The sequence below is a fragment of the Loa loa genome (genome assembly GCF_000183805.2).
Source record: "Loa loa unplaced genomic scaffold supercont3.88, whole genome shotgun sequence".
NCBI classification, from domain to species: domain Eukaryota; kingdom Metazoa; phylum Nematoda; class Chromadorea; order Rhabditida; family Onchocercidae; genus Loa; species Loa loa.
Genome location: NW_018108268.1, coordinates 152,694 through 176,197, shown reverse-complemented (window position 1 = coordinate 176,197; position 23,504 = coordinate 152,694). Strand labels below are relative to the sequence as shown.

General features: G+C 33.4%; 6 protein-coding genes across 6 annotated transcripts; 4 read left to right on the top strand and 2 right to left on the bottom strand.

The window, feature by feature from the left end:
* Nucleotides 1-94: 94 nt before the first annotated feature.
* On the top strand, nucleotides 95-4,364 carry LOAG_01186 (hypothetical protein; the record flags this gene model as incomplete). Its single annotated transcript, XM_003136726.1, has 6 exons — nucleotides 95-200; nucleotides 665-870; nucleotides 1,671-1,814; nucleotides 2,482-2,626; nucleotides 3,055-3,665; nucleotides 3,912-4,364. The coding sequence occupies 6 exons, from the start codon at nucleotides 95-97 to the stop codon at nucleotides 4,362-4,364; spliced, it is 1,665 nt and encodes a 554-aa protein (XP_003136774.1).
* Nucleotides 4,365-7,364: 3,000 nt separating this feature from the next.
* On the top strand, nucleotides 7,365-9,027 carry LOAG_01185 (hypothetical protein; the record flags this gene model as incomplete). Its single annotated transcript, XM_003136725.1, has 5 exons — nucleotides 7,365-7,497; nucleotides 7,637-7,704; nucleotides 8,001-8,078; nucleotides 8,699-8,802; nucleotides 8,937-9,027. The coding sequence occupies 5 exons, from the start codon at nucleotides 7,365-7,367 to the stop codon at nucleotides 9,025-9,027; spliced, it is 474 nt and encodes a 157-aa protein (XP_003136773.1).
* Nucleotides 9,028-9,541: 514 nt separating this feature from the next.
* Nucleotides 9,542-10,047, top strand: LOAG_01184 (hypothetical protein; the record flags this gene model as incomplete). The annotated part of the gene is made up of 3 exons (XM_003136724.1): nucleotides 9,542-9,661; nucleotides 9,762-9,880; nucleotides 9,972-10,047. 3 exons carry the CDS (start codon nucleotides 9,542-9,544, stop codon nucleotides 10,045-10,047), a joined length of 315 nt encoding a protein of 104 aa, XP_003136772.1.
* A 1,248-nt stretch (nucleotides 10,048-11,295) lies between these two features.
* LOAG_01183 (hypothetical protein) lies at nucleotides 11,296-14,955 on the bottom strand (the record flags this gene model as incomplete). Its single annotated transcript, XM_003136723.1, has 10 exons — nucleotides 11,296-11,348; nucleotides 11,823-11,976; nucleotides 12,270-12,336; nucleotides 12,531-12,674; nucleotides 12,851-12,987; nucleotides 13,065-13,316; nucleotides 13,558-13,679; nucleotides 13,824-13,966; nucleotides 14,273-14,389; nucleotides 14,792-14,955. 10 exons carry the CDS (start codon nucleotides 14,953-14,955, stop codon nucleotides 11,296-11,298), a joined length of 1,353 nt encoding a protein of 450 aa, XP_003136771.1.
* Nucleotides 14,956-16,232: 1,277 nt separating this feature from the next.
* Nucleotides 16,233-19,412, top strand: LOAG_01182 (hypothetical protein; the record flags this gene model as incomplete). Its single annotated transcript, XM_003136722.2, has 10 exons — nucleotides 16,233-16,355; nucleotides 16,674-16,783; nucleotides 16,880-17,049; nucleotides 17,203-17,306; nucleotides 17,446-17,553; nucleotides 17,869-17,969; nucleotides 18,082-18,199; nucleotides 18,625-18,751; nucleotides 18,977-19,064; nucleotides 19,241-19,412. The coding sequence occupies 10 exons, from the start codon at nucleotides 16,233-16,235 to the stop codon at nucleotides 19,410-19,412; spliced, it is 1,221 nt and encodes a 406-aa protein (XP_003136770.2).
* An 865-nt stretch (nucleotides 19,413-20,277) lies between these two features.
* Nucleotides 20,278-22,783, bottom strand: LOAG_01181 (hypothetical protein; the record flags this gene model as incomplete). Its single annotated transcript, XM_003136721.1, has 7 exons — nucleotides 20,278-20,407; nucleotides 20,557-20,667; nucleotides 21,087-21,246; nucleotides 21,345-21,424; nucleotides 21,806-21,851; nucleotides 22,098-22,220; nucleotides 22,654-22,783. 7 exons carry the CDS (start codon nucleotides 22,781-22,783, stop codon nucleotides 20,278-20,280), a joined length of 780 nt encoding a protein of 259 aa, XP_003136769.1.
* Nucleotides 22,784-23,504: the final 721 nt, after the last annotated feature.

Here is a 23,504-nt window from a genome sequence, read left to right as displayed (position 1 = left end):
AATATTTTTGAAATTAAAAACTGTCTGCAAATGTTGCAAACAATTTAATACTTCTATATCCTTTATAAAATAATTTTTTCTTTTTAGTGTAAATATGGCGATGGCTCAACGAAGCGATATGATGACGGATGCTGATTTAATGGATGCAATTCAAGGCCTTGGAGAGCAAGAACTGAACGATGAAGTGAAAGAATTATTGAGTAAATTACTTGTTTTTGAAGAAACTGAGGGACATTCCCAACAAACTATTTTATGCTTCCCAAGTATTCAATGCTAACTTCCTGGGATAGTAGCGCTGATTGCGCAACGCCACTTACTTCAGCTAATATGTAACAAGTGAACCGTCTAATAAGTAAGGTGACATCTCTCACATAATGATTTTCGTTCTTTTATTATAAAATTCATTTTACCGATGTTTTTGACTGATTAAGTGAATTTAAAAAATTGATCGAAAATCCAAGTTGTTCAAAGTTAATTTACTTCATGGTTTTGAAAATAAATTTTGGCGGATTACCATTCAGTGCATTACTTTTTAGCAGACTTAAGCGATGTTTCCACTGCAGCCATTTCGGCCAATTTTATTTCGTCAAAATAATTAGGAAGCACAAAAGAACTTGCCGAAAAAGAACATATTGTTTACCGGAAATTACTTATTCATTCATAGAGATGATGAGCGATAATCGCATAATAAGTTGGGAAGAAGCGGAACAAATTATGGGTTGTGGTACTTATAATGGCCCCATCAAATCCTCATTACCTCCACAAACTAGACCTACGGAGCCAGATAACGACACTGATGTGGACTGGTCAATAAAACAGTTGCAAATGGATGACCCTAAACTGAAACAAGTTAATTTAAACAATATGAAAGTAAGTTTTTGTATTAATCCATCTAAAATATCACTAAATTCTTTAATCTTATAGTTCAATGTATTTACATAGAATAACTGAACGACCTTGTTCGAAAAATGACCCCAAAAATTTTCCTGTAATCCATCTATAAAAACTTGAATACTTTGTTTGAAGCACGTTTTACCGCCAACAAACAAATAAATTCTTAATGTTTAAGACTAACTTCAAAAAGGTCAAAGAATTAGTAAGTCGATAATAATGTTATAGCGTACACCCATTCCACAAGTGAAACGACTTTTATCCGCGATAAAAAATAATACACATCTGGAAAAAATTGCACTCGCCAATATGGGTTTGTATGATAATGATTGCGAGGCAAGTTTAAATTTTTGCAAACTTTGAGATTATATTTCAATTTTAAAATTTAAACAGTGCCCAAAGTCGTTTTTAATTGAATTGGATAAAGTAGGATAAGTTTCTACTTAACTTAGCATCTTTTTTTTAAAAAAAGAAGTGCTTAATTTTCATAAAACGGATTAATCATTTCAAACAATTTTGCTTCTTTTTTTCTTGCTTCTGCAAGTATGGAAATTTAAAGCAATGATAATTCCACCAGTGACATTTATCACAAAATCAAAAAGTCGGCGAAAAATGGGCTATTTCTAATAAGTTGCAAATTAATAAACCACATTTCATGGTAAGTTTTAAACTGATTTAGCTCCTTATCTTTGCTAAAGTTGAGTTGCCAGATAGACGTATTAGAATAAATGATGATAAACTAAGGATAAGCTTATCAGTGATTAAACTGAACATTACAGCCTATATTTGATGTGGTGGCAAGCAACACAACACTGAAATCAATCAATTTGGAAACGAATTATCTTAGTGGTGACTTCTTTGCGCGTTTGTTTAAAGCAGCTTTAGTAAATCAAACACTTGAGGAAGTGAAAGCTGTTAATCAGGTTCACTTTTCATTCATTAAAAATTCTTGAAAATTTAGTAAATCACTTAGTGTATTTGAATTTCAACTTCTTCCTCATAAGAATGTGCGGTAATAATTGCTTGCGGTGAGTAATGGAGCTGATACATTTTTCCCGGAAGATTCAATCCAATTACAGAGTTATTTTGATTTAAATGTTGATTAATAAATGACAACAAGCGAATAAAATGGTTTGATAGCTGTGAAATGAATAGATTTTGGAAGTATGAAAAGCATTCATATATTGAGAAGTTTGAGAAATGATATTTAATCTGAGAAGTTTGTGGAAATGTCTGTTCATTTAGATATGCATATTTAGCAGTGTTACTGGTTATTAAACGATTTCTGAATTCCTTCCCATCTCCGTATTTATCAAATAAATCATCTGTCTTCATACCAATAGTTCTCTTTATTAATTTTAGGATCTTCGATTTCTTGCTTCTTTGGTTCATTTTTCTTATTGCATTGTCTGATTTAATGTCTCATTTGGATATTATAGCATTCAAACATTTCAAATGCTATAATTTCCCATCATTTTACAGCACCGTTTCTGACAAATATTTGAACGTAAGAGTGTAAAATCACTATTATATTTAAATTTGCAAATATTTACATTCATCTCTCATTTCGTAAAAATGTCTATTGTTCAGGGTGTTACATTTGCCACAGCAGCTGAAAAGGAAATTATCGATGCCGTATTTCAAAATAGAGGCCTGACGAAAGTATCAATAAACCTTCGATTGCCGGAAGGTCGACATAAAATCGAAAATGCTTTGATTAGAAATCAGGAAATCAGTAATATTTTCTGATAACAAAAACTCTGATCATAAAAAATGTTTTAGTAAGACGAAAAATAGTTGAAAGCTGTAAAAGTTTTATTGCAAATAATGTAAAATGTTGATTTCAGGCTTTCAAACACTTTTTTTAGAAATTGAAATCTTTCTCCTGTTTTTTTCCTACTTTCTCAGTCTTTTCTCCAATAATCCATTTAGAAATATTTGATGAATTGAATCCATCGGATATGCAATTTCCCCTGGTGGGTGAATCTCTTTTCAATATAGCATTTCACTTTGTTAAGCATGAATCTTGCTTTCGCTGTTGCTCACACTCTTGCCCGAAACCATAAATGAAATGAAACCGAGTAGATGACAAAGAATCGCTTCTAAAAATCCTAAATAATTATTATGTCTGTTGACCTTTACAAAGCCAAAATATTGTTAAAGGAAGAATACTGAGGCGACAGGCAGCAGCTGCAGCTCGAGAAGCTGAAGAAGCACAGAAAAGAACTGGCGAAGCTAATAAACCGGTTACTGCCAAGCCAGAAATGCAGTCCAGAAAGCCTCAGCCGATGAAACCCGCTATTTTGGGGAATGCATCTCAAATACCATTTACAAGAAAACAATCGTTTCATGTTACTGAGGATTTTAGACAGGCTTCAACCAGTGATACTAGCAATTTAGGGAAGACACCTCCAGTTATTAAGGGAAATGCTGCGGAAACATTGCTTTGCGACAAAACTACTTCGACAGTCCTCGAAAAAGAATCGATTTTCGCTAAGCATGTCAAGGTGCCAGATGTCGTCAATAGGACCCCTATCAACAAAGTACTGCCGAAAGGAATCGCATCTAGTGAGTCATTCCCCAGAGTTGATCCAATGAAACCCACATCAAAAAAAACAGGACTCAAGAGAGCATCCATAAAAGCAAAAACGATCGATACTACCGAGGAATCAGCACCTGGAAAAGTGAAATCAAAGAAAACAATACCAAAAAAGATCTCCTTGGAACAAGCAGTTCCGGAAATAGAGTTAAATACGGAAGAAGTGCTTAGAAAGGTTTGTATCGTTATTTATTAAGGGAAACTGGAGTTCAAATATTCGGAACCTATTTCCGCATCAACTGATAATCAGGGATTTTTGATAGGCAGTTTGATGAGTTTATAAGGAGGCATATTTTGCTACTTAATGTCAAAGTGTTGAAGACCCGCACTTTAACATTAAGTAGCAAAATACGCCTCTTTGAGAAAATTTCAAGTTTTAGATGACATATAAATGTCATTTTCAGATTTTTTTCATTTTCAGACTTCTGTATCGAAAAAATCTTCGCTTGCTGTAAAGGAAAGTTTCGCTCCTTTCGGAATCAGTGAAACGACTGCTCCTACATCCACAGATTCTATACTTTCAAAACGGCAAAACAATCCCTGTGATAACTCGATAAAGAAAAATTTTGCAAAGCTAGAAAAAGAAATAGATTCCACTGTACCAGTACATGAAAGCTATCAGCATCTTAATAAAAAACCTATAGGTTTGGTCAAAAGCACTCGAAATTCCTCCTTAGTTCCTCCAATTTTTCTTGTTGCTGAACAGAAAAATGGACCGGTGAAGAGGAATTTCTCAATTCCATCGAAAGAAAATTCATCAGGACGGGAGAAGATTGCTGCAAAACTAAATGAACTAGAAAAATCCTCTTTGCGTTCCAGTCCATTCAGTTCACCAATGCCGGTTTATTCTTTAAAAAGAGAAAGTAATTCGTAATTATCTGAATCCAATTAAATTTCATATCTAAGTTCTGGATTGAACCTTCTTTTTTCATTTTCCTAAACTATTGTAATGTAACGTATTCTTTTATTTAACCATAACTTCGCATATTTGTACAAAACACATAAAATTGTTCGTCTATCGTGCATTATTAAAAATTTGTGAGCTTGCTGTTTTACTTTTTGCATCTTTAAAGAAAAATTTAAATGGTTCCTGTAATTTTGATCAGATCAATCAAATGTCAAATATATCTCAAATCAAAGAATTAGACAAAAAATGTCCCTTTGCAATTTTTAGCAAATTTCATACATTTCATCAGAATAGTACCACTAGTGGAACTTTATGACATTAAATACTAAATTAATTAAGCTACTAATGCTGCCTGCATTTTTCGAAACTTTGAAAATGTTCAAAGTTAAACTGTGGTGAAGTAATCATTCAAAATAATTAATTTATAATCTGCAACTAATTTGTGCATATTTTAACGTCATTATTGAATGCTTAAATTTGTATTCTGTCTTTCACTAAATCTCGCCAAAAAAACTTTTTTTCAAAATAATTTTGTTTTTGCAGCTTTTAAATTGTTTGACCTGAAAACCGACTAACATCATCTAACTGGAAATCAACTGAAATCACCTTAACACTAATCTCACATGATCCCAGTTTGCAATAAACCGTAGTTTCGAAAGTTTACCCAAAATATATTTTTGCTTTTCCATTTTGAAATAATTAAAATTTAGCAAGCTTCATGACAAAAATCCAGAAGTCTCCTTAGAACTTTAGAATGCAGACGGAGATCTCCCACAGAGATATAAATCAATCTTCCAATGTTATGTACCTGTCGAAAGTTTCTGCAAACTTTTTTATGGTAACCAATAATTTGATACGAGTGAGTTGGGAGTTGCAAACAAAACATTATACCGGCATCCTTTGTTATTGTCTTTCAACTATATTGTTGCCTTTCATTGGTACCAATCCTAAAAGCAAATTTTCATAACTTTCTTGGTCTTTTTTTTATTCGTCAATTTCAAGTCCACTTTTCCTGTTAGTTTTTTTTTTTCCATGTATAAAAATAGCACGACACAACAAATGGCGCAAAAAAAATTCGTCGAATGATTCATTAACTGCTCCAATATACTATAAGTATAGAAAGTTACAGCTGTAGTCAAGGCCAAGTTTGATTGGCCTACTGTTTTTAACTCACAAAAGAATAGTGCCTTTAAAGCATTGCTACGTAACAACTAAACAAATGACAGGGTTTTGAATGATTATAAATTCCGCACAATTATCTTTACCTCAGTTTCATATCATTATTCAGATGTGCCAGCTATATCCAAACTTATTTCGCTCAAAATCAAATAAAAATTCATGGCTTGATCGTCCAACTATTATCAGTATCAAAAAGAGTGTCACCATTTTATCGGACGATATGAAAAAAAATTGTTTTTTTCAGCTGAAATTATCGGTTTTGAATCGATTTATTTCCTTTTCTATTCATTTTGCCTCTATTTGTTCATGTTTGTATAACTGAAAATAAACTTAGACTGCATTAATAAATAAAAAATAAGAATAAAGGAAAGGTACACGTTAGAAGAGATGAAGAAAGGTAAGAGAGGGTCAGATTGTTACTGTTCCTTTGACTGGAATCGAGAAAGAAAAAAGGTCAAAGATTCGAAAAGGATCCAATTCGACCCATGTTTTAATACAATAAATTTGTCACACAACTGCTGAGGTGCAGATGAGTGAAAATTTTTCTAATTTCAAATTCTGAAAGAAAACGTATTCTGAAATTAAAAAGGATGAGAAGCAACTCTAAAGCTTTCGAAATAAAATGGACGACAGCTGCTCTAAGCCATCATGGGTAGGACTAAAAGTTTTCGTCCGGATTTTTTTCTCTCCTCCATCATTACTTATTTGCCTTTGCAAAGGGGTTTATTAGTAGTAGGATAAGATTCAGTGAAGATTGAAGAGTGTAAGATAAGATTTAGTGAAAATTGAAGAGTGTAAGACAAGATAGTTGAAAATTAATTTTGACACGACAGATACGATATGAGTTTATTGCAGTTAATTTGTCGATAATAAAATCAAAATAAATGAAATGAGTCCAAATTCGAAATATGGAAGAATTTACAATGATTAGAAGAGATAAAAGGGAGTATTTTTATTGAGTAACACAATTTGTCGGAAGACGACAGTTTCCGCAAAACAATTGGGAAGAAAAAAAGAAAGATGACGGTAAAATATAATGGATAATCCGTAGTTGAACCTTACATAGCGCGAGTTGTTTACAATATTGAGATATCTGATCAATTATGTTGTAAAATGTTAAAAAAACTTTGTGTGATCTTAGATATGCAAATGTTACATTATCATGAATCATAAAAATCGCAAGATATTTGGAAAAAATTGGAAGAACTGGAGATTTCCAATATGGAGTAAATAAATCTGTTTATATGATTAAACGAGTTAAACAAAAGGATAATAAAAATATTGCTATAATTTCATTTCATTAATGATCATTCATCTGACAATTTTACAATATATAAACAGCTAACGGATAATTTGTAAATTTAATTTGTTTTAACATATAAATTTTTCGAATTTCCGATATCTTCCTCATAGCTAATATTGGAAATGCATGCTTACTTCATCAAATATTTCTTTAATTCACTTTCTATAAAAGTGGAAATTTTCTTTCTATTGAATATTACCATATATGTTGATAAAATGAATCAAAGAACTTCGCTAACCACTTAGAAAGTTTTTCCTCACAAGATATAAAAGAGTTATGACTAGAAGAAATGGTGCCATTGATTCACTTACTGCTTTTTAAGGTAGTCGCTCTAAGCAGAGCCTCACCGGGGAGGCGATCTGTAAATGAAAATTTTCGCCTTATGCACTTTGTCGAAGTTTCAGTTCGATTGCTATGTTCGATTTCGAAGATATCGGATTTTTTTTTCCAATTCTCTCTTAAAACTTTCCATTTTTTGAAGAAGAATGACAAAGGAGGATATGATGATTGAATGGCGTAAGCAACGCAAATTGACGGTATCGCCAAGCGAAATAGGTCAGAGACCACTATACGACAGCACAACTAATTCAAACGAATATCAGCCATCTACAGAGCCTGGTGAATTATAACTTTCAATCCTCTTTCAGCATCCTCCTTCATTCTCCATATTTACATAAAATCTTGTTTTCAGTTGATTTTAGATTTGAAAAAATCACACGAAAAAATCATTTGTTAAAGAACTTTATTTCTTTTATAGCTTTTTTTGCAAACGAATTAATCACTTGTTGCAAACACGGCCTTAAATGCAGAGAATACTATAGTCGAGTAAGAGTTACGCGAAATTTTGTTGTTTAAATTGCTTTGTTCGAGAAGGTCCTAGATGTTAATGATTGCATGTTAATAGTGTCTCAGACGTTATTCCGCAAGTGAGCAAAATCAATAAGCCGGAAAGACCTTTTTTGAAGTATCATTTATATCCTAAAAATATCAAGCACAAAAATTTATAGAAACACTGATTGTTACGCTTTCAAATGACTGGTTCTGTCATGTTTGATTCGCTTCAGCTTTGTAGGAAGTCTTGATGAATACTTACAGACAAGTGTCAAGTCTTTCAATTTCAGAAATCCGACAAAAAGAAAATTTCTTCATTGTGGCCGATATCTGAACTGCTCGGTCAGATTGGTCAAGCCACAAACTTGGTATTTAATGAAATTGAAAAAGATTTTAAAGAAGTTAGAAAGATCTCATTTTTTAAAACATGATGACAGAGAGGAGATTTGTCGTCTGAAATCATAAATCATAACCAAACCTGAAATAGATTTTCTTTTTACCTACTTCGAATATTGATATTGAAGACGAAAACTACATCAGCAAGTTCAATTACTTTAAAATCGAAGGGAAGCTATGCAATTAACAGGTAGGAGATATCCCGTTTACATTAAACTGAACCGAAACCAAATTGAATCCAGATTTTCGTTTAATTTTAAGACATGCATTTGCATATATTATGAGGAAAAATGAATCATTCTTTTCGATTTCCATCATATCATCATATTGAACTGCTGTTATTAAGAACGAATAACCATACAAAGATGAATTTTTGATCGTAACTTCATCCCAGTGATCAATACACCCAACCCATTGGTCGACAAAGCCGCCGTAGGAGTAATCAGTATGATAACATTCCTGTAAGGTATAATGATCTAATGGAAAAGTTGGTCGTAAGTTTCACTATTACTTTTATCTTCTTTTCTCGGATTCAAAAAACCAAAAAAAAAAAATGCCATTCAAAAATTACATTCTGCAAATAGTTTATTAGAAAACATCAAGTCATGAATTACTACTTCCGCAAGAACCATTGACCAAAAATAATGCAGCGGAGATGTTACCAGAAAATGGTTCGAATCTGGAAATTCTGCACAGGTCAGACTATTTGCTCTATCTTTTACTATGTTGTTAAATTTGCATTAAGAGACTATTCGATTATTCCCGAAAGAAATCCAATAGCATATGCCATTGGTTAATAATGATTTCTTTGTCAATATTTCTGTTTTTAGGTTCTATCTTGGACAAAGACCTCGATCAGCTTCCATTCCACTGACACGGGTTGTCCAAAACTTTGGTTTATATCACGAGGTGATACCATGAGTCTATTATTTTATTATTAGATAATTTATTTTTTTCTAGTAGATAATGTTATGTAACTCATATTTCCATGACTCATATTTCTATTGATCGTAAAATTAGCTACGTCAATTTAAATCAATTTAAAACTGTCTTATTACTTCGATTCTTCCTCATATGTTTCAAAACAGAATTTCAAAAGTGAAATAAAGAAAAGTGAAATAAAGTTCAAAAGTGAACTTTAGCTACCGGAAGATGTCAGCAACCTAGACAATTTGAAGCATCACGCTCTTCTATATATCATTTTCGTAAACAATGATTTGGAATACAGGTGAACTATTTCATACCTTCAAATAACCGGAGATTGAATATGCGACTCTTTAAAAAAATGATTTCGCTTTCCATTTCTTTCCAGTTCCCATGCTGCAATCATTGTCTATCAAAGGTGACACCTATCAAAATGTAACGTTTTGCAAATTAAAGGATTCTGTCGACGTATCTGATATATAACTAATCCTAGGCATTTACCAATACAAGAATGTTTCGTAAACGGGAAACGAAGGCTGTTTGTAAAATGTGGCGACAAAAATATCCTACGGTTCAAAAAGCTCGAACACCTCGTCCGACATTACGCCAATACTTTTGCATATACCGATTGGTTTGTAACAACCTTGGATAAGCATGTGTAACACTGTTAACTACCACCTAATAAGGGGAAAACTGAGCTTAACGGACCGGCTTCACTTATTCCATTTCAGTTATACTCAGCCCCTCTTCGCTGGAACTTTCGTTTCCGCGTAACCATGAAGTATCCTAAATGCAGCGATTTGCTGCTCGGTCTAAACAAAGCTAGGCCGATTTCCCTAAACCATTATCAGTGTGTTTTTATGGAGAATTTTTTAAAACAAAAAACATCTAACAATTATGTTACAACCATTAGCTTCAATCGAAGTTTAAAAATATTCTAGCCAAGGCCGAAGAAGCCGTTTTCCGGATAATCCAGTCGAAGAGCTGACTCACAAACTTACCATTCCAAATAAATGAACTAAAAATCCGATATCGAAAGAAGACGCCTTCCATTATATCTTTATTTCATTCACTTCATGTACATGAGTTGCAACTATAAAATGCCGAGATACACTTTTAAAAATGGAAAATAAAAAAAAAAGTACGAATATTTTTCTTGCGAAATAATTTCAAAAAATAAAAACAATAGCCTGAGGAGGAAGGACATCGTGAGATCGCTGTCAATTATTGATTATTATTACCACAGTCATCAACCAATACCTTATTCAGTCTCATTATGCTGTAATGATGATAACTAAGAAAATAAACACATTATAAACCTATCATAAAATAAAGCAATGAGATATATAGAAGAAAATGATTATATAAACCCTCTAGAGTGTAAGAAAATATTTATAAAACACCGGCTTGGTCGACAGCCTGAAATATACAACTTGCAAAATAAAAAGTACAAAAGTTGCTAAAAGGTTAACATTAAAACAGATTGTAAAAGTAACTGAAAAAAGATTTACAACAGGCACGATGTTCGACAAACCTTTTCATGTGTAAAACATATCAAATTATATCAGCACAGGTAGACATTTTCACTACTGGAAAATTACATGCAAAAAACTTTCTCTTCAAATTCAACAACAATTATACAAGAATTTCTCTTAGAATTTAATAGTAATTTCGACAAAAAATATTGTATTATCTAATAAACCAAATTTTAGAAGAACTGACCTGAACACCGCAGCGCAGTGAGATACAAAAAACGACCAGGCAGTGTGCAGTGCGGCAAGCAAGGTACAGTAAAAAAGTTTCATGCCATTAATGGCTAATATCGAAAAATATAAACTAATTAAACGGGCTAGCTTATCTGGAATTATAGCTTTCGAGTGATCCTTGCAAAGCCCTACCTATATTACAATCCAAACATGCACGGTAATGGATTAAGTAGCAACTCTGCTAGTAATGTTATAAAGAAATTATTAGATGTCTTGCAAAAAAAAAATCAGAGGCGAAAATAATACTTCAAACGGAATTTAAAATAAGAGCGATTAGTCAATAATTTTAAACTAAAGGTGCCGAACATTTTCCATCAATGAAGGCAAAAAAATTTCATGAGCGATGTTTTATGGCAAACGCGATAGATCTGAAATTATTGGTAAATTTTTGGTAGGCTTATGCCTACCACAAAAAATTGAGGACAAAAACAAAAATCACATGGAAAAGAGACCAGAAAGATTATCTCTACCAAAATTATATTAATTGATTAGACAACAATTAATCATCACTTGGGATTGCTCCATTAGTGTCGTGACTACTTTCTGCAGTATCTATAAAAAGAAATAATTAAAAAAGTAAAAAATAATAAATGCTACTGAAGCATGAATAATACAATTATAGTTTTTTGTACCTCATCGCGCTACACCATTCAAGTCAGTTCTAAAATTTAGTTTGTTAGATGAAACAATATTTTTTGTTCAAATTATTATTCTAAGAGAAAGTCTTGTATACTGTTGAATACTGTCATATCTAATAAACTAGATTAGAACTGACTGAATACCGGAGCACGATGAAGGTAAAAAAAAAAACGAATAAAAAAATAAATAAAACAAAATAAGGCTTAGACTAATTTCTGCATCCAAATTTCAAGCAATCTAAATCTACATAAACTATGAATTCTTAGACCTGATTTTTTGAAATACAAACAATTTTTGTACTCAACCTTACATAAATACCTTCGATTACAAAAATATGCTATTCATGGAAATGCGGATGGACAAAACTGTTTTTAAAAATGTACTTACATTGCTCCCACATGCCGCATTTCTTATTGCGAAGCCTTTCCAACAAACTTTTGAAAGGATCCTCAAACGCTTTTTTTACCACTTCAACATCAATTTCACTCGACGAACTTGAACTTTCGTCACTACTAGATGAGCTTACATCGCAATTATGATGCTTAAACATATAACTTATATTAAGTTGAACCAGACTAAACTGAATAATGTGCACCAGTAATAAGTATTAATCATGACTTCAAAGTTAACCTTACTACTTTTATAAACATAACCTAGCTATTAATTAATAGATAATATAAACTTCAGATATCACAAACTTCAATTAAAAGGATAACTTTGTCACGTGAATTACGTTATATACCGTCGTAGTCAATGAATATCGAATCCGATTGCATAAATCAATAATTTCATTTATGAGCAACAAAAACAAAAAAATTTCCTTATTCGACTTACACGTCGATATGAAGCCAAGCGACTGCTATCAACAGCTAACCCAATTCTCCGCTGTCTTTTCAAAAATCTAAGAAATTATTGAATTTATGAAGGATAAGAAATCCTGTATAAAGATAAAAATTAACTAATACAATGTTTAACAATCCTTTATCATAATGCTTCACACTGTTCTTTCATTCAGCTGTATCTTTCAGAACCATTGATGAGCAGCTCAATTTTCTCATCTGGATATACTTCACAGCTTAATATAAAATGTCCAACCTGTTAGATTCATGATCGCTTTCAGAACTACTGTGATTCTTGCCAGAGCGTGACTGCGTGCCATAACGGGATCTACTACTGCTTGAAGCATCTCTTCTCTTTTCTGATCGAGAACCGTTCTTTTTGCGATCCCGTGAATCATCGCTGGAACTTTCTCCTTATTCTTTCCCTCGAAATATTTCAAGTACTTAATTTTGTCGTAAATTTCGAACTACTGTTGAAGAAAAATAATTTTTAATCAGTAACAAATCAAACACATTAAACATCCAATGAAATCAATCAATCCCACAGAACTCATTTTAAATAAACTTTTAAACCACCTGTGCCGCCTAAAATCTTGGTCGTAGTTTGGCAAACGATGATAACTACGTTTTCTAGTTGATCGTGCTAGCCGAGGATATCCTTCTCGATGTATTATAGGACTGCCATTTTCTATTTTTGTAACAGAAACATTTCGCTGTAAATTAAACATTTTGAAAGTCAAGAACTGTAAAATATCGAGGTTTGGAAAACATATATATACATGTAACTTACCGAACCAGAATCAGGAATGTTTTCGGATCGTTCTGCACATGGATATGACGGTAAACTGTAACGCTTATCACGATTTCCATCAGTTGTTCGATCAACTTCCGCAGGAGACGGTAAACTTCGTCTTTTATCGTAATCTCTATCATATTCACCAGATGAAGGACAGCTACACTGTTGAACGGGAGGTTTTGGAGGAAGGAAAAACTGCCGGCTGAAGCTGTCGAAATTCTCCAACATTGATAAGATATCACTTACCTAGAAATATATCTTTCCAAATACTTCGAAAATTATAAAGATGATTAATGCTAAACGGGAACAGATTCCTTCACCACATTTGCTTTCACAATAATTGCTTGATTTTGCTTTGTTTTTGCTCACATTTGCTTCAGTTTAACCCCAGTAGCGTTAACAAGGAGGTGGATCTCTACTATGAAGAAATAAATCCTCCTATGGAAATAATCAAAATGAAATTTAAATGGGTAAATAATCACCGAACCTCTTGCGCATATTCTGGCTTTAATAAAAGCTCTTCACGGATTTCAGTCAAAATTTGACCGAGTTTATTTTTCCCTCGCCATTTAGATGGACTCAGTGCATCCGGCTCATTGATGTCTAAACCTGAAATATTATAAGAGTAAATCTAATTTAAAGATGCCTTCCACTATCAGTATTGATAAAAATTATTCTGAAAAAATTCTGGCGCCAAATTCTGATTAAAGGCAAAATTAAAATTCTCCTCAAAAGAAAAAAGAAAAATCTTACCGATGCCCCATTCAAGGTCTGTAGGTGAACATTCCACTAGCGTACTGCCGTATGTGTAAAAAAGCTTCTTCCGTAACAACGGATTTTGCGTATATTTAGCAAAATTTCCTCTTCTCATCACATCGCTACTTATTTTGTTCCATCTGCTTATAACAAAAATAAATTAAAAGTGGCAGTTAACATGAAGTTAGGAACTGCCTAAATTAATTCAAATCTTCATGACAGTTGCGTCATTAACGAAATTGACTGTCGTTAGAAGATAATTTGAAAAACTGAATTCGATCCCACCTAGATCGTGATAGTTGCAGTAACGAAAAAGATATTCTACAAGTATAAACTGAACTACAGTGAGCAAATATCCTAACGAGTTTAGTTTTTGTTAATTGTTAATGTTAATAAACACTGGATATTAAAATCAAAATCATTTTTCGAATAAAATTTAAACGAACGCTTCGCGTTCAAAATTCTTGATGTTACGTGAAAACATTTTGATTTTCCGTGCATCACGTTCGTTCGCTATTTGCTCCGCTGTTTCATTGTCACCAGCAGAAAGCGCTTTATGATACCTGCAAAACACATTTTTGTTCCATTAATTTTTCAAATTATAAGCAATTTTTTGGTCAGACAAATTTTTTTGAAGATGGAATTATGTCCTCCATGTCATATGAATCAAGTTCATCCGAACGTTCGTTTAAATTTCATAGAGAGAAGGAAAGGATATGTGCAAATAAATAGCCAGACACTCGATTTCACGGTAGCTCAATTAGTCGATGAAATACGTCTCTGTAAAAGATTTTATTTCATACAAAATACATACGCGAACAGACTTCCTCAGAAGTTAGATTTTTGCGTACATTCCTCCAACTCCCAATGAATTCAACTAAATACAGTAGAAATCGAAAGTAAGATTCATAGCAATCCACGCAAAAAATTCAACTTGGTTCACTTTGAAGGGGAAAAATACTAACATGTAGTACTGTTCGGTGGAATAATACCATCTTTCTTCCGGTTTCCCACTGCCGACATCTTCAAATACTGCGAAACGACAGGGATGGAAGTTGGAAAATGGACTACGTATAGTGAAGAACAGGGTGAATTTTTCACCGCTTTCCGTTGTAACAATATTTGTCATTATTGTTATCTCTTCTCCAGTAACAACTCTGTCTCATATCCAGGATATACAATAGCAAATTGACCTACAAATAACATGCAATCAGTGATGCAATCCATGATACCGCATTATATTTAACAATATTTCGTATTGTTTCGCCTAACTAGCATGAATGTCTAGCGGTTCTTTTACATAACGTGTCTCTCGTTTTACACATCAAAAGATAGCTGTTGACAGATCTCAAAACAACTTGTCATTATATAAAATTTGATTGCTCTCTGAGCTATTTTCAAGAAAATATAGCTTAATAAATTAAAGCTCATTTTACAATGATGCGTTGTGACACATAGGAAGTTTTTCGTTTAACAATATTTCGTGTTATTTCGCCTGACTAGCACGAATGTCTAGCGGTTGTTTATCCCCATTTGTGGTACTAGTTAGTATAGTCAATGAACCATTATTTTGCTGAAAATTATACGGTATCCCTTATTATTAGTTGTGCAAAATAGCCAAGCCACCAGCCTGTCATCGACTTTTCCGCACCATCACTCTGATGGTAGCTTTTGCCCCTATGTTAACATGAAAAATATTACTCGTGGTCTCTGGCGGCTATACATATATATCCACGACTAGTTTAGAACTACCAGGTGACAACTCGCTTGGAACTACCGAAGGCCTTCCTAACTTCTCCCAAGGGAGGAAATACTACATTCACCCCTACAATCCATTAAAATCCAAAACTAAATGACCTTCCAATGAGATCATTCATGTGACACCGCGTGACATCTATATGACGACCAAACGAACACAACACCTCATGCCTACCCACACACACAAACAGCAACAGTAAAACAGTTTATGACGAACATCTCGAACCCGACCAAGATATCGAAGTCGCTCACGGTGAAGTATACAACTTTGCCGGTAGCATAAAGAAAATGAGAATCTCATTTTCTGACAGAGAATGATGATGGAAGGGGAAGTTTTGAAGGTTTTGTTTCACAATTTCTTCGGGAGAAATTGAACGCAGAGATGGTCTCTGTCTCTTTTTCGATTGCAGTATTGGTTAGCAATATGACCATGTTTAGCCACGTGAAGCACAACATACGGAAATCTTACCCTACAGGATATTAAATAGATTCCCACCTGTTATACTGTTTTATTTGCACCCGCTGCTTACTTCAGCAAGAGATAAAGTGTTAAGAGAAATTAAATGTAATCATTAGCGAAAGTGATAAAATAACAGCTAGTGACAGTTAATATAGATATTTTCAATGGCATAACTATTTTAGATAGTGATGTTATCATTATTGGTAAACATATTACTAAGTTGTGTGGGTGCATACATTTCATACCACATAATCCTGGAATATATTCCAGTCTTCGTAAAACGTCAAATGTACGGGAAGGATCAGTGCAAAGTACGTTATTGTCATGTTATGCTATCGTCTTTGGTATTATAGATGTGCTAAATGTTAGGGCGAAGCATTTTCGCTGCATTTGAGTCTAGGATAGGCTATCAAAAATGGGTTGAATATTTTGCGATTTCATGAATTCGAAATATATAAATTAGCTTTCTTTAAAAATAGTGTTTGATAGCGAGGAATCTGCATTTTTCTCAATCAGATAAATTCGTTTTGGTAAACCAATTTAGGAGTAGAAAATTAAACCGAAAGTTTTTTTTAATGGAGAACATAGTCTCCCAGCATTTTAGTTTCCTACGGTGCATCCATTTTTAGATTGATGATATTCCTGTGCCTGAACCAATTGGCGTCATATCAGCAGCTGTTTATTTAATTGTTATGTTTTTATTTATTCCATTCCCAGTTTATGAATGGTCACAGTTTGAGTAAGTATTATTCCAAAGTTTTATAGGTTATCATGAACATGAACTTATATTATTAAATGTCTATATAATCATTTTCAGTATTCTTTGGATTTATAGGTCATCCATTCCACATCAAAAATTTTTGATGTTCTTATCAGCACTGACGGCGATTTGTTCCGCAGTTCTATTGGGTTTTGCAGATGATGTTTTGGATTTACGGTGGCGACACAAACTTCTATTTCCGACACTTTCATCGCTTCCGTTGCTTCTTGTCTATTATGTGTCTGGTGAACTGTTTCTTTGTTATTTATTACTGTAGCTAAGTTATAAAAAAGTTCTTACTGCCGTTTGAAGTTCTGCCGTTTGTTTTCACTGTCTCTGAGGTTCTATCGTTGATTTGAGAATACATGGTTTTCCTTACTGATTGGGCAGTATATCAGGGTCGTCAGCCACGATCGTGTTACCTTCTGTGATTCGGACTTTATTCTCAGTGCGGGAATGCATCGACATTGGAATTTTTTACTACATTTATATGGGTATGATGGTAAGTCTTTAAAACTTGGTGTTCGTTTTGCTCAGTTTTTCTTGGAAGTATTAATTGTGCATTGCATTTGTTTTTCTTTTTCTGTTTAGACGGAAAAAGTAAACGAAGCTGTCGCATCATTCCCTGTTATACGTTGTAGATAGTGTTTTGCACGAACGCAATCAATATTTTGGCTGGAATTAATGGACTTGAAGCTGGACAAGCTTTTATAATAGCAGCTTCTGTTGTTATTTTTAATGCGATTGAAGTAAGTCTTTACTTTAAAATCCGGGATTTCACTAGGCACTAAAGCTGGCAAAGAAAAGTGGGAAGACGAAGTTTTGAGTTCGGAATTCAAAGTAAAAAATTTACTAACCCTTCTTTTGAATTTTAGAGACTCAAATGAAAAGTTTCGCCCAGAGCTTTGAAAAGTTGATGCGCTATCATTTAACTGCATCTTTGTTGTCGTTTAATCATTAACAGATGATCTTATTTCTTCCTTAATTGTCAGTTCTATTCTAGGGATTGTATTTTAATGATCAAATAAGGAGTTCCTCATGAATTTCACCAGCTTTTTTTACAGTTATTCCGACTGGATCCATCTCTTTCATGGTATCATTCACTTTCTCTATATTTTTTGTTGCCTTTTTTGGGAACGACATCTGTTCTGTTGTATTTCAACTGGTAATTATTTTTTTTCGAAATATTATTTTTTTTGTCGACGTTTTCTCAGGTCAGGCTATCTTAAAATTTCTACATTGCTAATCAAAATTCAAGTATTCAGCTTATTATTTAGGTATCCAGCACGAGTTTTTGTCGGTGATACATTTTGTTATTGGGCCGGGATGACTCTGGCTTCGGCTTGTATTCTTGGCCATTTTACCAAAACTATGTCACTCTTTTTGATCCCACAGGTAAGTTGTTACTTTTTCTACAGCATATTTTATCTACTTTATTGGTTTTGATTTTGTTTGATTAATTTAATTTGCGCTTTTTGGCAATTACATTTTCCGTTTTGAAGTTTCTTGAATTTTCGGTCAGTGCCGTATGCCAGTGTTGCTTATATATTCGTATCAAATTCATATCGTCATTAATTAAGACTTTTTTCTTAATTTTGTTGGACTAACGAATCATCGGTGAATTTGATCTAGTAAGCAACTTGTCGTTATTAGATATAAGTGAACTAATGATATTACATGTGAAAATTTAATAAGAGCATTTTATAATAAAATTAAGAATCAGTATTTCAAGCGACAAGAAGGGCAGAACAGTACGTTTTGATCATATTATTAATTCTGATATTTGATACCTTGGAAACTGTGAAGTTGATGCTTTCCAGATTTTCAATTTTATTTATTCAACTCCTCAACTTCTCCATCTTGTCCCTTGCCCGCGTCATCGATTACCGAAGTATAACAGCAAAACTAACACCGTTGATATGAGCATTGTTGAATTTAAAGAAAATGGTCATATTTTGAGTTAGCTTAACTTTCTTTTCTTCTGCACTTTTTTGTAAAGCATTTGTATTTTTTGCAGTTTTTTTTTGGTTAAGGTCAAGGAGACAAGTTGCTGCTCTCCCGCTCTTGACACTTTTTTAATGTTCTCCAGATATGTTTGTTCGTGAGTACTACTGCCATTATGTCTAAGATTTTTAATTAGTTATATATTTTTCAATTTCTTTTCAATTTCAGATCTCAAACCCTTGACCAAGACAGTTCTTTATTTTCTAGATATATTTGGCTTGTTGTACAAGAAAATTATTAAAAAGGATGATGTGAGGTAAGGGTTTTTGTGCTTCATTTTTTGATTTATGCAGCGCGGATTTTTTCAAAATGTGACTATGGGTAAAGGCTGAGGCATTTTAAAGTGATTTACCGTTTTGAATGAGAAAGAAGGGTGGAAAAGCTGTCGTAAATTTGCTTATCACTTTGGTTTTAGTCCGTTTTTCACTTCAGGTGGATAGTTGTCAACAATCTAACGTTATTAAATCTGGTTTTGAAATTTACGGGTCCAGTGCAAGAAAAAAAATTAACGGAACTACTTCTAATGTTGCAAGTTTTATTTTCAGTTCTAGCATTTTTTATTCGATTCTATGTTGCACATCTGATGTATGAAGTCGTTTTATGAGTTTTGTTGAACTATAAATTTGGGACCAACTCTGCTCAGTTTAAAGCGCATTGGAAAAGTTGAGGCCTTATACTGATTTTCGAGAAGTTGTAAAAAACAATTATCTGTGCTCGAAATCATTTCCAAGTTCCACGCTAGTTCAGAGTTGAAAGTCTTGCCGTATAGTAAATCACTGTATTTGTCCAAAACTTTCCAAGTTATTCTAGAAATTTTCCTTCTCTTTGCGAACAGGAAAATGTGAAACCAGTTAAAATTTTGTTACGAAATCTCATTAAGATCTCAATCTTTACTGATGGCACTATGTAGCTATCTATGTAGCTTTGGCATTATGTAACTTCGCTTATTTTTATAAAATGAATATGTTCGTTATTGTTATTTTTTGTTAGAATATGCACCAGAACATGATAAAGATTCTCAAAGATTCTTTAATACATTTTGTTAACGATTTATTGGTGAAGCATCACAGACACTGTATTAAAAATTTTGCATTGGGACGTACTTTTGTCGAAATCTGCTTAGACGCTTCAGTAATATCGAAAACTGAAGACAATGCTTTTCTAAATGTTATTCAGTGAAACTTTTTTCTGCTATCGCTTGCTATAGAAACACTTATATGTGGGGAGAGGATTATCCAGATCATTGAAGAGGTATAAAGATGTGAAAATTTTTGATTTTCTTGGGAAAGGAAGTCAACATCGCTTTTTTGCCGAAACTCTCATTAAGATTAGAGTTCATTTAACAAATCATCACAAAGTAACAAATCCAAAACAGAACTTACTAACTGAGGAATAAACACCTTATAGAAGCAAAGAGTGCATGGGATCTAATGCGCAATGCTTTCAGAAAAAGTGGATTTTCGCACAATTTAGATAAGTTCAAAGTGAAATATCCGCTCAGTCCAAGTGGCTTCGCTCGCCTTCCCCGCTCCTGTCTCCATCGATTTCTCATAATATGTGGCCCGATTGTTATGGTCCACAACAATAATTGTATGCGACCTAAAATTAGAAGGGCAGTTAGACTGTATGAAAACTGCATTTGTTCCGTTCGAGAGGATTCCTGGAAACCCATGAATGCTCTTAAAACTTTTACTAGAATTTAGAGAAAGACGAGTTTAACTATACCGAACGGTAAAATGATAGCAGACCTAGTGCCATAAGGAATCCCATCAGGATACCTCACAAAAACGGCGGCACGATACTTACAAAGTTCGTTGGATCGACCACACCGCCGCTTTAATTGATCATCTGGAAAACATCTGCAAAATGGTTGGTGTAATTAACAGATTAATGGATATTAAAGCAGTGTGTGGGCGTATGTTGGTACGTCCTGGGCTCCTGAAATAACCCTTAGTAGTAGGGAAGAGGGAAGGCTTATCAAATGGTATTATTTTCGGGATTAGGAAGATTAAGATTTGGAATAGATTTTTTATTTACCATTCTTTTATTCCACTTACATTGTTATATTTAACATCAATTTTCATGTCCCTTTTGTTATTAATATTAATTTCAGTTATTCTAATGAAATAAATCAGTAATGCTTTGTTAGATTAATTGATGTGTGAACATTACAGCGGTGACAACTTAGAAAACAACAAATTTTTTAAGTTAATCCGACCTCTCTCCCATCAAATTGTTTCTTCTCTTTCCTTCTTATGAATACAATTGAAAAACTTACTGATATTTATCAGTAGCTAATTGTAGAAGGCGTTCAATAATTTCTCCTTCTGAAAGATTTTTGCTGTTTATTTCTTCAATAATACCACTCATTTTTTCTACACCCCGTTGCACTTTTTTAAACGGCTCATATGATGGGCTGTTACTAAAACCGTGAACACCTGTAAAGGATCGCATGGATTCAAGAAAATCAGAGAAAAGATCACAGATCTTATAACATCAATGATTCGTTCATGAAGTATTTCAAGAAGTTAGCGACCTGGTGGGTATCTGGTAATTTCAATTTTATCACTCGACTGATACATTAGGCCCGCAACTTCATACTGATCGTATTCGTTTCTGAAATACACGCTTATTTCTTACGAATCATGAAAAAAAAAAAACCTGCATTCTTGGAAATTTAGACATTTGCATCAACAAGTAATTTAATTCTAAAGCTTTTGATGGGTTCCAAATTATTTTTCAGAGAGCGTAAATCAAACAAAAAGCTAATCAAGATTTTAGTTTTTTGAATACTGTAATTTGTACTTGTGGAAAAAACTTTTCTTTAATGCATCTTAGTATTACTGCCACAGGCCACGCTTTAACTTTCAGTTAACTACTAATGATGTTTCTTTCAGTTAACTACTAGTGATGTTTGAATTGAAAATTTATCTTTGGAAGCAAAGTATCTGGAATGCATTGTATCTGTTCACGGTACTAATCAATAATTTGCAAAACTCTTCCGGTTTTTTGTTTGATTCCACAAAATTTATCGGCAGTGCTCCTGAAAATACAACGTCATGCCCTAACTTTCGACTTTCCCACAGATCGTAACATTTGAGAGTTTTCTTGACATATTGTTAAATTTGAATGTTACCCCAGCTATATTCAATTAGTGAAATTAAAAGCTGCATGCAATCGTGTCCTATCTACGGATACATTACCATAAAGAATGCAAGACTGAAGTGACCGTAATCAAATATATAGAGTAAGGAAAAATTGATTCATGGATAGAACACTAATACTCGACCTCTGGTAAGAGAATCTGGTTTCATTTGATGTATGGGTACGGTGATTGTCAGTAAATTACTAATATGACCAGTGGCATTCATGCACAACCACGTTCCACGTGTACTTTCTCTCTCATCGCGCCCTGAAAAACATTGTTCCAGTTTCCAAGTTTGAAGGTCAAGTTCCAATTTAAAGTAAATAAAACTAATAAGAAGTCCCCATATGCCATAAGGATTGTTCCAGGATAGACAGAATTTCTAGAGTTTTTTGAAAATTATCTTTCGATAAATCTTCAATTCCATTCTTTGAATTCACTTCCAGCACTTTTTTTTTATCCCAATCCAAATTTTAGATATAATTATAGTCTTCCCTCAGCAGGTTTGCTGTAACCATGAGTCCCCTCACAGCGGAGTGAATTGATGGAGGTAACCACTGATTTGTACTTTCATATGTTTTACTAAACAATAAATCCATGATTAGTCATCATTCACCCTTTCCTATTATTATAAACGATAAGAAATAACTAGAACTGAAACAATAATTTTAAAGATTGTAAACAGTTATATATGAGGTACCAGCAAGGATGCCATTTTCCCATTTGGCGGTACTGGTTGGCCGATTGAGCAACTCATCACGATTATTTAGCAGAATCAATTTATATTTGGCGTCTGGATTGTGCTCAACGTATACAAAAGTTATGCACATTTAAACAATCGAAAATAATAGGTAAGATAATTACTTTAGCTTGAACCATAAAATAAAACTAAGACCTGCAAATCAGTACAGGCATTCGTTCACAAATAACAATAAAAATTAAAATTTCGCTATCTGCAACGTGAAGTACAAAAGCAAATCACAAAGATAAACTATTATCAGTCATTGATTTAACACATAACAAACTTCGGGAGAAATAGTGGAATATAATTCAATCAATTCCGCAAATGATGGAATAAAGATAGTAAAAATGGCATTATGACGTGCACTCCAACAAAAACCGGATTTCTTCCAAGGTTATCAGATGGAAAATAAAGAAAAATGATACAGCGCAAAAGAGTTAGCGATATTTCGTTTGCTATTCCATTCAATTTTCGTATTAAAAGGATGAAGAACGATCAATAAACCCCTCCTTCTTCACCTACATTCCGTAACTTTTAATCGGGATTGAGCAAAAAGTTCCTGACGAGAGATGCCACAGTAATGCGGGTAACATAGGATCCGCATGTATGCCACCTTCTCCCCCTTATCTTGCAAAAATCGTAATAATCTTTGTCAAGTATGTGGCAACAATTCCCTTTATTGCACTGTCCACCAAATAATATTTGCGGAGAAGCTTCTGTCAGCTGTATGCCTTTGGTACCACTCTACCGATATAGTCAACTGTGTTGCGTTTTTCCGGATTTCTCAAAATATTTGAGATTGTTAACTA